Below are 11761 nucleotides of genomic sequence, written 5' to 3'. Positions count from 1 at the left end.
TCAGGCTACTAAACTCATCCCAGAAATAACAAGTGACACCATTAATAGTGGAGCTACCGTTAACAGGTGAAACTGATTTGACCTATAAGGCTACTGCAGTTACTTCTTATCAGGTTTAGTAGGGAAGACATCTGGATGAGGTAGTTAGTAGTATGTAGTTAGTACCGGGCGACTCCCCTCCCCCACATCGGCACCAGAACCCTGTATTATCTACAGGGTAAGAATGCCTGTTTTATCAAACTATGGCTATTACTACTGTGATCATTTGCAGCCCAGTGTGCTGCTCTCTCTGCTGGGATGAACCACTGGAGCTCACCCAGTCATCCCTTTCTTTCTCTCAAGAAGAAGTGAAATAAATGTATTTATTATGTTACGAGTCTAATATTCTTTAAATCAAACTGTAATGAATAAATCAAGCAAGAAGATTTGGTGGCTCCACGTGTTGTAGAAGAAAAGATAAACATCTCATTTTGAGAAATCAGCCTTTAAAATTAAGTAAGTACTGTGAATAAAAAACTAACAGCAAACCAATCGGTAATCGCCAATTACTTTTGAAAGTAATTCAGAGTCCAATTATCCACTCAAATGTAAATAAAAGTTCACTTGACAGCTGTATAAAGGTTACCTGTTTATACAATAATATAAGTCACATTTCAAATGATCATCTGTGGAAAAGTTTGAATCCTGACCTGAGAGTTTCCACTGCACACTGTGAACTCTTTAGTCCAGCAGACAGAAGCTTCACTCCTGAATCCTGCAGGTCAGAGTTACTCAGGTCCAGCTCTCTCAGACTGGAGGACTGGGAGCTGAGGACTGAGGACAGAGCTTCACAGCTTCTCTCTGACAGGTTACAGCCACTCAGTCTGAAAAATAAAAGACAGTCATACAACAAATACTCATGTTGAGTTTGTTAATACATTTCACAACATTAAATCTTGACTTTCTATTTTTAGAGGAAACATAAACATACTAAGAAACAACATCATATGTATGAACTTAAATAATTGAATAATTCTAACAACAAACTGTTTTCTGATCTGACCTCAGAGTATTCAGTTTACAGTTTAAACGTTGTAGTCCAGCAGACAGAAGCTTCACTCCTGAATCCTGTAGCATTCTGATACTCAGGTCCAGCTCTGTCAGACTAGAGGACTGTGAGCTGAGAACTGAGGACAGAGCTTCACAGTTTTCCTCTGAGAGTTCACAGATGTTAAGTCTGAAGATAAAAACATGAATAAAGATTGTTGTTAAAGTGTAATCAGGGTGCAATAGCTTATTGTCTTGTGCTGAGCAGGTTAGTATAAGTTCACTTTAACTTATAAATGAATAAAAATGCTATGGAACAAGGATAACTGGATAAAGTTTACCTTTACTGGTTAAATTATTGATTATTTCTGTTAGTTGATATAAACAAAACCAAACATCAAACATATAAACAAACAGAACTAAACAGAATACAAATTGATCTGACCTCAGAACATTCAGTTTGGCGTGTGGACTCTCCACTGCAGCAGACAGAAGCTTTACTGCTGAAGCTTTCAGGATGTTGGTACTCAGGTCCAGCTCTCTCAGACTACAGGACTGGGAGCTGACCACTGACAACAAATTTTCACAGCCTTCCTCTGAGATGTTACAGCTGCTCAGTCTGGGAGAGAAAGGGAAAAAACAAAACAAAACAAAAAATATATGTGATCAAATGAAATTTGTTTATATGTTAAACCTTAAAAAAAAAACAAAAAAAAAACCAACCTATGACACTATGAGTGCTACCAGTCCAGTGCACACGATTGGTACCTTGATGGTACCTTGCTCAGGGGTACCATCAAGGTAGCTGTTCGGTGGATTCGACCCCTGACCTTATGATCATGGGGCGACCACTCTGCCTACTGAGCTAATAATTCTGTGTACACTGTCATACAATATTAACTAAAACAATTATTTTAGAAAATCTTACTAATTCAGTAATTGTTATGCTATTTAACTGTGAGTAACACTGGATTTTAAACACTAGCTGTATAAAACTCTTCCTGTTAAAGGTGTGTATAAAGGAGATGAGCTGAAATGCAGACTTCATGGAGAATGTTTGCTGTCAGCATATATCAAAGACAAAGCAGAGATCCATCCAGTCTCTTCCACTAAGCCCACAGAGGGACAGACAACCACTCTCACTCACACCTGCATGAAGTTTAGATCACCAGGTAACCTAACTGCATGTCTGTGGACAGTGGGAAGAAACTGTAGAGGACCCAGAGAGAACCCACTGTAATTCTGTGGGAACACTGGTTATGGAAGCCTTACAGTTAGATATGAATACTGTCAAGAAACAGGACCTGAGTGGCAATTTCAATTATGAAGCCCAAGTTCTCCTCCTTGAATCGCTACCTTATCGTGGTGGAGGGGTTTGTGTGTCCCAGGGATCCCAGGGGCTATGTTGTCTGGGGGCTTTTGCCCCCTGGTAGGGTCTCCCATGGCAAATTGGTCCTGGGTGAGGGACCAGACAAAGAGCGATTCAGAAGACCCTTATGAAAAGGATATCGAGAGAACAGTTTACCCTCCCCGGGATAGGGTTACCAGGGCCCCCCCCCCCTGGAGCCAGGCCCGGGGAGGGTGCCCGAGGGCGAGCGTCTGGTGGCCGGGCCTTAGTCCATGGGGCCCGGCCGGGCACAGCCCGAAGAGGAGACATGGGCCCATCCTCCCGCAGGCCCACCACCCGCAGGAGGCGCCATAGGGGTCGGGTGCATTGTGTGCCGGGTGGCGGCCAGGAGCGGAGGCCCTGGTGGACTGACCCCCAGCTGCCAAGACTGGCAATAGGGACATGGAATGTCACCTCTCTGGTGGGGAAGGAGCCTGAGTTAGTGCGTGAGGTTGAGAGGTACCGGCTAGATATAGTCGGGCTCACCTCTACGCATGGCTTGGGCTCTGGAACCAGTCTCCTGGAGAGGGGCTGGACTCTGTCTCAGTCTGGCGTTGCCCCTGGTGAGAGGCGGCGGGCTGGGTGGGTATTCTAATATCCCCTCGGCTTGCTGCCGGTACGTTGGGGATTTTCCCGGTGGACGAGAGGGCTTGTTCCCTGCGCCTTAGGGTTGGGGAACGGGTCCTGACTGTCATCTGCGCTTATGCGCCGAGTGGCAGTTCAGAGTTCCTAGAGTCCCTGGGGGTGGGGGGGGGGGTGGGGGGGTGCTGGAAGGTGCTCCACTGGAGACTCTGTTGTCCTGCTGGGAGACTTCAATGCTCACGTGGGTAACGACAGCGAGACCTGGAGGGGCTTGATTGGGAGGAACGGCCTCCCTGATCTGAACCCGAGCGGTGCTTTGTTATTGGACTTCTGTGCTAATCACAGTTTGGCCATAATGAACACCCTGTTCGAACATAAGAGTGTCCATAAGTGCACGTGGCACCAGGACGCTCTAGGCCGTAGGTCGATGATCGATTTTGTAATCGTATCACCAGACCTGCGACCATATGTTCTGGACACTCGGGTAAAGAGAGGGGCTGAGCTGTCAACTGATCACCACCTGGTGGTGAGTTGGATCAGGTGGCGGGGGAGGACGCTGGACAGACCTGGTGCACCTAAACGCGTAGTGAGGGTGTGCTGGGAACGTCTAGCAGAGGCCCCAGTCCGCGAGATCTTCAACGCACACCTCCGGCAGAGCTTCAACAGCATTCCGAGGGAGACTGGGGACATTGAGTCCGAATGGACCATGTTCAGCGTCTCCATTGCCAAAGCTGCTGCATTGAGCTGCGGCCGCAAGGTGGTTGGTACCTGCCGTGGTGGTAATCCCCGAACCAAATGGTGGACACCAGAGGTGAAGGGAGCCACCAGGCTGAAGAAGGAGTCCTATCGGGCTTGGTTAGCCTGTGGGACTCCGGAGGCAGCCGACAGGTCCGGTCCCCATCTTTAAGAAGGGGGACCGGAGGGTGTGTTCCAACTACAGGGGTATCACACTCCTCAGCCTCCCTGGGAAAGTCTATGCCAGGGTGCTGGAAAGGAGAGTTCGTCCGCTAGTCGAACCTCGGATACAGGAGGAACAATGTGGTTTTCGTCCTGGTCGCGGAACACTGGACCAGCTCTTTATCCTCTCGAGGATACTTGAGGGTGCATGGGAGTTTGCCCAACCAGTCTACATGTGTTTTGTGGACTTGGAGAAGGCATTCGACCATGTCCCTCGGGGTGTCCTGTGGGAGGTGTTGCGGGAGTATGGGGTGTCTGGCACATTGCTACGGGCCATTCGATCCCTATACAACCGTTGCAAGAGCTTGGTTCGCATTGCCGGCAATAAGTCGGACTCGTTCCCGGTGGGTGATGGGCTCCGCCAGGGCTGCCCTTTGTCTCCGGTTCTGTTCATAATTTTTATGGGCAGGATTTCTAGGCGCAGCCAAGTGGCGGAGGGCTTTCGCTTTGGTGGCCTCAGAATCTCATCTCTGATTTTTGCGGATGATGTGGTTCTGTTGGCTTCATCGGGTGAGGGCCTCCAGCTCGCACTGGAACGTTTCGCAGCCGAGTGTGAAGCAGCGGGAATGAGGATCAGCACCTCCAAATCTGAGGCCATGGTTCTCAGCCGGAAAAGGGTGGAGTGCCCACTCCGGGTCGGGGATGAGTTCCTGCCCCAAGTGGAGGAGTTCAAGTATCTCGGGGTCTTGTTCGCGAGTGATGGGAGAAGGGAGCCAGAGATCGACAGACGGATTGGGGCTGCAGCTGCAGTAATGCGGACGCTGCACCGGTCCGTCGTGGTGAAGAGGGAGCTGAGTGTAAAAGCGAAGCTCTCAATTTACCGGTCGATCTACGTCCCTACCCTCACCTATGGCCACGAGCTGTGGGTAGTGACCGAAAGAACGAGATCGCGGATACAAGCGGCAGAAATGAGCTTCCTCCGAAGGGTGGCTGGCCTCTCCCTTAGAGATAGGGTGGGAAGTTCGGCCATCCGGGAGGGGCACAGAGTAGAGCCGCTGCTGCTCCACATCGAAAGGAGCCAGCTGAGGTGGTTCGGGCATCTGACAAGGATACCCCCTGGGCGCCTCCTGGGTGAGGTGTTCCAGGCATGTCCCACCAGGAGGAGGCCCCGGGGCAGACCCAGGACACGCTGGAGAGATTATATCTCTCGGCTGGCCTGGGAACGCCTTAGTATTCCCCCGGATAAGCTGGAGGAGGTGGCTGGGGAGAGGGAGGTCTGGGCCTCTTTGCTTAGGCTGCTGCCCCCGCGACCCGGCCTCAGATAAAGCGGATGAAGATGGATGGATGGATGGAAGCCCAAGTTTTCCCTCCATCCTGGATGAAAACAGGACAGTCACAGCAGAGATTTATAATAAAAAAGGGAGAGTGTGCACTGAAAATGAGATAAAAAACAAACTGCTGGATTTGGAGACGTGAACAAGCTGACGATAATAAACCTGTCAGAGGGGCTGAAGGATCAGAGCTCATGTTCTTATTGGCTGGGCCTGGATTGTACTTTGATAAGAGATAGAGACAAAAATGTGTCAGAAATACTGACACGGCCTGCTGGACTGAAAAAATATTTACTGAGTGAATGATAATCATTTAATTCACTATTTTTATGTTTTTTAACTGTTCTTTGAACTCAGCATTTCTGATTTATTTCCCATGGTTTTAAGATTTTTATCGATTATAAGATTTTAAGCAATGAGTTCATGTTTACTTACAGAGCTTTATTGGAGGCTTTGACCACTGGCAGCATTCTCAGAAGAGCCTCCTCTGAAGCAGAATATTTCTTAAAGTCAAACTCATCCAGATCTTCTTCTGATGACAGTAACATGAAGGTCAGAGCTGAGCACTGAGCAGGAGACAGTTTACCTGTGGAGAGACTTCCTGAAGTCCTGTATTGTTGGATCTCCTCCACTAGAGAACGATCATTCAGTTCATTCAGACAGTGGATCAGATTGATGCTTTTCTCTGCAGACAGATTCTCACTGAGCTTCTTCTTGATGTACTGGACTGTTTCCTGATTGGTCTGTGAGCTACTTCCTGTTTGTGTCATCAGACCTCGTAGGAGAGTCTGATTGGTCTGCAGTGAAAGACCCAGGAGGAAGCGGAGGAACAAGTCCAGGTGTCCATTTGGACTCTGTAAGGCCTTGTTCACAGCACTCTGGTGAAAAGATTCTTTTTGGTTTAAAAAGCTAAAACTCTTGGAGGTTATTTGTTTCTGTTCAAGAAGATTTTTTCCAGAGTTGCTGAAGGTCAGATGGACATGAAGAGCAGCCAGAAACTCCTGAACACTCAGATGGATGAAGCAGAACACCTTGTCCTGGTACAGTCCTCTCTCCTCTTTAAAGATCTGTGTGAACACTCCTGAGTACACTGAGGCTGCTCTGATATCGATGCCACACTCTGTCAGGTCTGATTCATAGAAGATCAGGTTTCCTTTCTGCAGCTGATCAAAAGCCAGTTTTCCCAGAGACTCCATCATCTTCCTGCTCTCTGGACTCCAGTGTGGATCTGTCTCAGCTCCTCCATCATACTTGACCTTCTTCACTTTGGCCTGAACCACCAGGAAGTGGATGTACATCTCAGTCAGGGTGTTGGGCAGCTGTCCTCCCTCTCTGGTTTCCAGCACATCCTCCAGAACTGTAGCAGTGATCCAGCAGAAGACTGGGATGTGACACATGATGTGGAGGCTTCGTGATGTCTTGATGTGGGAGATGATGCTGCTGGCCTGCTTCTTATCTCTGAATCTCTTCCTGAAGTACTCCTCCTTCTGTGGGTCAGTGAACCCTCTGACCTCTGTCACCATGCCAACACAGTCAGGAGGGATCTGATTGGCTGCTGCAGGTCGTGTGGTTATCCAGAGGCGAGCAGAGGGAAGCAGTTTCCCCCTGATGAGGTTTATCAGCAGCACATCCACTGAGGTGGACTTTCTAGGGTCAGTTAGGATTGTAGTTTTGTGGAAGTCCAGAGGAAGTCGACACTCATCCAGACCATCAAAGATGAACACAACCTAGAAGTCTTCAAAGCTGCAGATTCCTGCTTCTTTGGTTTCAGTAAAGAAGTGATGAACAAGTCCCACCAAGCTGAACTTTTCCTCTTTCAGCACATTCAGCTCTCTGAAAGTGAATGGAAATATGAACTGGATGTCCTGGTTGGCTTTGTCTTCAGCCCAGTCCAGGCTGTATTTCTGTGTTAAGACTGTTTTCCCAATGCCAGCCACTCCCTTTGTCAGCACTGTTCTGATTGGTTCATCTCTTCCAGGTGAGGCTTTAAAGATGTCTTCTTGTCTGATGGTTGTTTCTGGTCTGTCTGGTTTCCTGGATGCTGTTTCAATCTGTCTGACCTCATGTTCATCATTGACCTCTGCAGTCCCTCCCTCTGTGATGTAGAGCTCTGTGTAGATCTGATTCAGGAGGGTTGGGTTTCCTGCTTTAGCGATGCCCTCAAACACACACTGGAACTTCTTCTTCAGGGTGGATTTAAGGTTACGATGACAAACTGCAGCTTGAAGTTCTGAATGAGAAGAAAAATAAACACTCAATTCCAAAAAGAACTAATCTTTAAAACATGTTGCTCCATCTTCCATCTCTGGAAAATGTTCATTTATCCAGCAGCTTAAATCTTTAGATAAATCCTCTTACTGCTCTGCAGACGGTCAGCCAGCTCCTCCTGCTTCATTCTCCTCAGGAAGTCCACTGTGATCTTCACAAATGCCTCTCTGCTGCTGCTCCTCTGACTCTCTAAGCATTCTGGGTAACCTGGACTCAGAACCTTCTGGATCTTCTTCAGCTCATTCTTCACAAAAGTGATGATGTTGTCCTCCAGCAGCTGGAACAGAATATTTATGAATGAGCCAATCAGACTGAAATCATGGAGCCAAACATCAGATCCATGTTGGACACACTGACGATCCACTGGTCTACAAAGAGCAGCATGGAGATGACTGTGAACAGAACAGATGTAACAGTAGTTGTTGTACATGTACAGACCATAAATATGGAGTCCAGCTGTGTTTGATGCTGCTGGGCAGACTGACCACTGGGAACCTCTGAGCTCTGCTGGTCCACTCTGTGGAGGAACCATGAAGGATTAGATCAACACAGGATAAAGATCCAGGAGTTTCTGCTCAAATAACTTCATCTGAATCAAGTCTGTCAAGTTTTAAACTCTCAGATTCTGAAGATATATTTTCTGTTTTCTATGAACTTTCTTTCGTCAGTGATGGAAGTGATGATGTTGCAGAAACTTTGAGAAAACTGTGATGAACCATCAACTAATGCTCTCAGGAGGCCAAAGGTCCCTGAATGTAACTGTGCAGTAGATTCATCGACTGTTTGAAACCTGACCACTTCCATATGTTTTCATTCTAACACAAGAAGTCCTTTTCTCATTGGTTTGATTTGAGTTTTCATTTGAGTTTTCTGAGTCTCGTATTTGGAGTCAAGTCTAATCAATGATCTGACAGAAGACCATTAAAAAGGATTTAGCAGTGCTGTCAAAATTAACATGTAGGGTTAGGGTTAGGGGTTCATCTGTTATCATGATTAACATGATAAAAACCTTTAACACGACACATCTGGAGAGCAGAACGACTCAAAATCCCTGAAATGTTTCTATCAACGCACTTCGAGCAGTTTGTCCGAGTTGAGTTACCTTTGCACACGTGCAGATGTGCAGCACATCTGTTAGTGACGGCAGCTGAACCAATCAGCTCAATATGGAAGATGACAAACACACACTGACCTCTCGATGGAAAGTTTGAGCATTAAAAAAATAACAAGACGGACCAGCCGACCAACATGAAGGATTCTGCACATCGTGACAGAAGGAATTTTCTTTTCACCGAAGCACTTCCAGCTTAAAATATCACAACAATGCAAAGCACTGATGACACAACTGCCAAGTGGACAAACTGCAGACCTGTTAGTGTTGTTAATAACATAGTTTTGGTTCCTCGTGTCAAAGACTTGAAGAAGAGTGACAGAGAGTGTTAGACTGCTGCAGGATCAGTGCCACCTCCACAGACCTGTGAAGAAAATGATGGTTTGACAGATGGGCTCAGATTCAGGATCAGCTGAGGAGTTTGTGGCTGACAGAATCCTGCAGGTACAGAGCAGAGCCCATCATTAGCATGCAGGACTGTCCCTGGGGGGGTCGGCTCATTCAGGAGGTTAATCAATGTTTACATGTTCAATAAACATGTTAAGTGTGTAAATTTGCCCTTTTCTCTCGAGTCTGTTTGCTCATGAAATGAACTTTGATTCGTTTACATTAAAAATGATGTTTAATGGTGATTAATCCAAATGAATCCACAGTAACCCTGTGATGAGTCTGATTAAACATTTTCATTAACAGCAGTAATATAGATTATATATTATTATATATTAGTGCACACTTAGCTTTTAGTATATATGTTTGTTACAAAGTTGTATTTACAGCAGAGAAGCTGAGTTAAAGACTGAAAACTATTCAAAGTCTCTTTGAATTGAAGCGTTTAACATTCTTTGTGTTTATTCTGCATTGACTTCATTATATGGTGTAAACGTCTGTTACAGGCTTAAATATAAAGTTGGAAAAATGTAACTGCAGCTATTGATCAAGTAATTGTGATTAATCAGGATTAATGACAGAAGATTGTGTCATTAATTAGTCATTTTTAATCTACTGACAGCACTAGTGTTCACTCTGGTGCCTCCAACTGTTTTACGCCCTTTCAACACCTTCGTGGTCAAAAGTGTACACGCACAAAATCTACAATAAAATCCTCACGCAGCAATAGGACAGACACACAATCCATTTATCTCTGTGTCTCAAACACACACACGTGTATTCAAAGCCTCGATTTGTTCATATTTCATCTGTTGTGTTTTTATCTTCAGCGTTTTCAGTGTTGCTGCATTTACACCAAAAATGTTTCCATTGATGAATCAGATTGATTTGAATGTGTTTCATCCATACAAATCCCTCCCTGGTGGTCACATGACTCTATAACATAACAGGAGTCACGTGACAAGAGTTTCATGCTGTAAAATGTCAAAATGGTTGAATGTGGTGGAGTAAAAATGTGAGATGTCAACTACTTTTCTTCAATATGAAATGTTTGCAGGGCCTGACAGGAAGTGGACGGACGCTCTGATCACTTCCTGTTTGCTGAAGTGGGTTTTCAGTTGTTTAGAAACCAAAGGCTTGTTTTAAAAGACAGTTTAAATGGGACTGAGGGAACGACGTGTTTGTAGTTTATATCCAACAACATCAAGCAGTTTAATCAAAGAGTTCATGTTGCTAACAGCTCACCTCTCTGCAGCAGACACAGGCTGGACTTTAAAATCAATGGGATGACCTTTAGACCGGTCACTCTGTAAGGACACAGAGCTGGGTGGAGGTCCAGGCTGGTCCCTGTGAATAATGATGGAGCAGTGATGTGAGTGCTGAGCTGTGACATGGAGAAGAGTCATGGACAGTTAGAGATGGTCATCTCACCTCTGAGCTTTGGTCTGGCTCTCATGTTCCCCACACAGAGTGCTTTTAGAGGGAGGGGCTCCCTCCTCTCTGTCCTCACACTGATCCATGCTGCTCAATTCACATCAGCTCACACACACTTTCTACCTGCAGAGGAAACACAAATCATTCATGTGCACATCAGCTGAAATCCTCCTTTCATCATGTGTGCTGTCCAAATATCAGCTGCTTCTTTCCTGCTTCATCTCAGTGTCAGCTGGATGCAGTCAGACAGCAGTGTGAGGCAGAGGAAGCTGCCATCAGCTGCTCTGCTATCAGGCCACTAGATGGAGCCTGAAGCACACACGATGCATTCACTGACACACACTGATTCACTGTGACTGGAAGCTTCAGTCAGTCCAACACGTGTGAACAACATTTTAAACATTTCAGCTGATCCAGGATTCAAAGAGGATCAGCAGAGTTAAAGCTTCACACTAATTCTTCCTGCTGAGTTTGCAGAGAACTGCACACACACTGATTCACTGCTAATGAGAAGCTTCTTCCATCCAGTAATTCATCATCCATCAGCTCTGCTGCTGCTCTCAGTCCTGGACTCTGATCACAAACTAAAAGCAGCTTTTTAACTCGTGTCTGTAAGAACTCTTAGCGTTAGCTTAGCGTTAGCTTAGCGTTAGCTTAGCATTAGCTTAGTGTTAGCATGCTGTGTGGCTAGCTTAGCGTTAGCTTAGCGTTAGCATGCTGTGTGCTAGCTCAGCGTCAGAGCTCTGCAGGTGTCTCCTGTGTAAATATTAATCACAGTGACAGTAAAGGAGGTAAAGGGCTGTGACGTCATCACGTACGCTGCGTCCTCTGTGGGCTCTGAGTGAACTCAAAGTACAAACTACAAGTACACAAACACGAACGTAGCTCAGAGTGGCGGACACACTCGGCCTCGTTGGTCCAGCTGTGAGTCCGTTACCGTGAACTATGGAGCGGCAGATTTGTGCTGAACTAAGCTGCACACAGCTGATGTTAGCCAGGAAACATTACACACTGACTTTAATGGAGAGACCGGAAATACAAACACACACAGTTTGTTGTGTGAAGAAATCAAACACGAGCTGAACAAACAGTAAAGTTCCTAAAGACAAACTGTTAAAGGAGGAAACAAAGCAAACTTACAGTTTCTTCACACACCAACAACAAGCTCCACTCCACACCTGGACACTAAACACGGACACACAGGTGAGCTGCTTCCTGGAAGGAGGCGGGGCTCCACCTGAAACTCAGCACAGGTGGGAGGGGCTCAGCTCTGTGTGTGCTGATGTGTTAACTTTAAAAATATGCCGTCTGACTGCTCAGACTGAGTCAGAGTAAAGT

At 46.2% G+C, this 11761-nt stretch overlaps 1 protein-coding gene and 1 long non-coding RNA gene across 2 annotated transcripts; both read right to left on the bottom strand.

Moving 5' to 3' along the window:
* Positions 1-561: 561 nt before the first annotated feature.
* On the bottom strand, positions 562-7696 carry LOC145419257 (protein NLRC3-like). Its single transcript, XM_080297599.1, has 2 exons — positions 5659-7696; positions 562-1645 (listed from the first exon to the last, which is right to left on the bottom strand). The coding sequence occupies exons 1-2, from the start codon at positions 6744-6746 to the stop codon at positions 1336-1338; spliced, it is 1398 nt and encodes a 465-aa protein (XP_080153725.1). The 5' UTR covers positions 6747-7696; the 3' UTR covers positions 562-1335.
* Positions 7697-10265: 2569 nt separating this feature from the next.
* LOC145424812 (uncharacterized) lies at positions 10266-10634 on the bottom strand. The gene is made up of 2 exons (XR_013905724.1): positions 10421-10634; positions 10266-10336 (listed from the first exon to the last, which is right to left on the bottom strand). It is a non-coding gene; the product is annotated as an uncharacterized LOC145424812 (long non-coding RNA).
* Positions 10635-11761: the final 1127 nt, after the last annotated feature.

The sequence above is a fragment of the Astatotilapia calliptera genome, chromosome 3 (assembly GCF_964374335.1).
Source record: "Astatotilapia calliptera chromosome 3, fAstCal68.1, whole genome shotgun sequence".
In the NCBI taxonomy this organism is placed as follows: Eukaryota; Metazoa; Chordata; class Actinopteri; order Cichliformes; family Cichlidae; genus Astatotilapia; species Astatotilapia calliptera.
The sequence above is the reverse complement of the archived record's forward strand: the minus strand, read 5'-3'. Positions and strand labels throughout refer to the sequence as shown.

Bases quoted from the DNA above. Each gene is read 5' to 3' on its own strand.
- LOC145419257 (XM_080297599.1), bottom strand. From the start codon at position 6,746: ATGGTGACAGAGGTCAGAGGGTTCACTGACCCACAGAAGGAGGAGTAC. The intron at 1,646-5,658 runs GTAAGTAAACAT...TTTCTCTCCCAG, and splicing joins AAAGCCTCCAATAAAGCTCT to ACTGAGCAGCTGTAACATCT.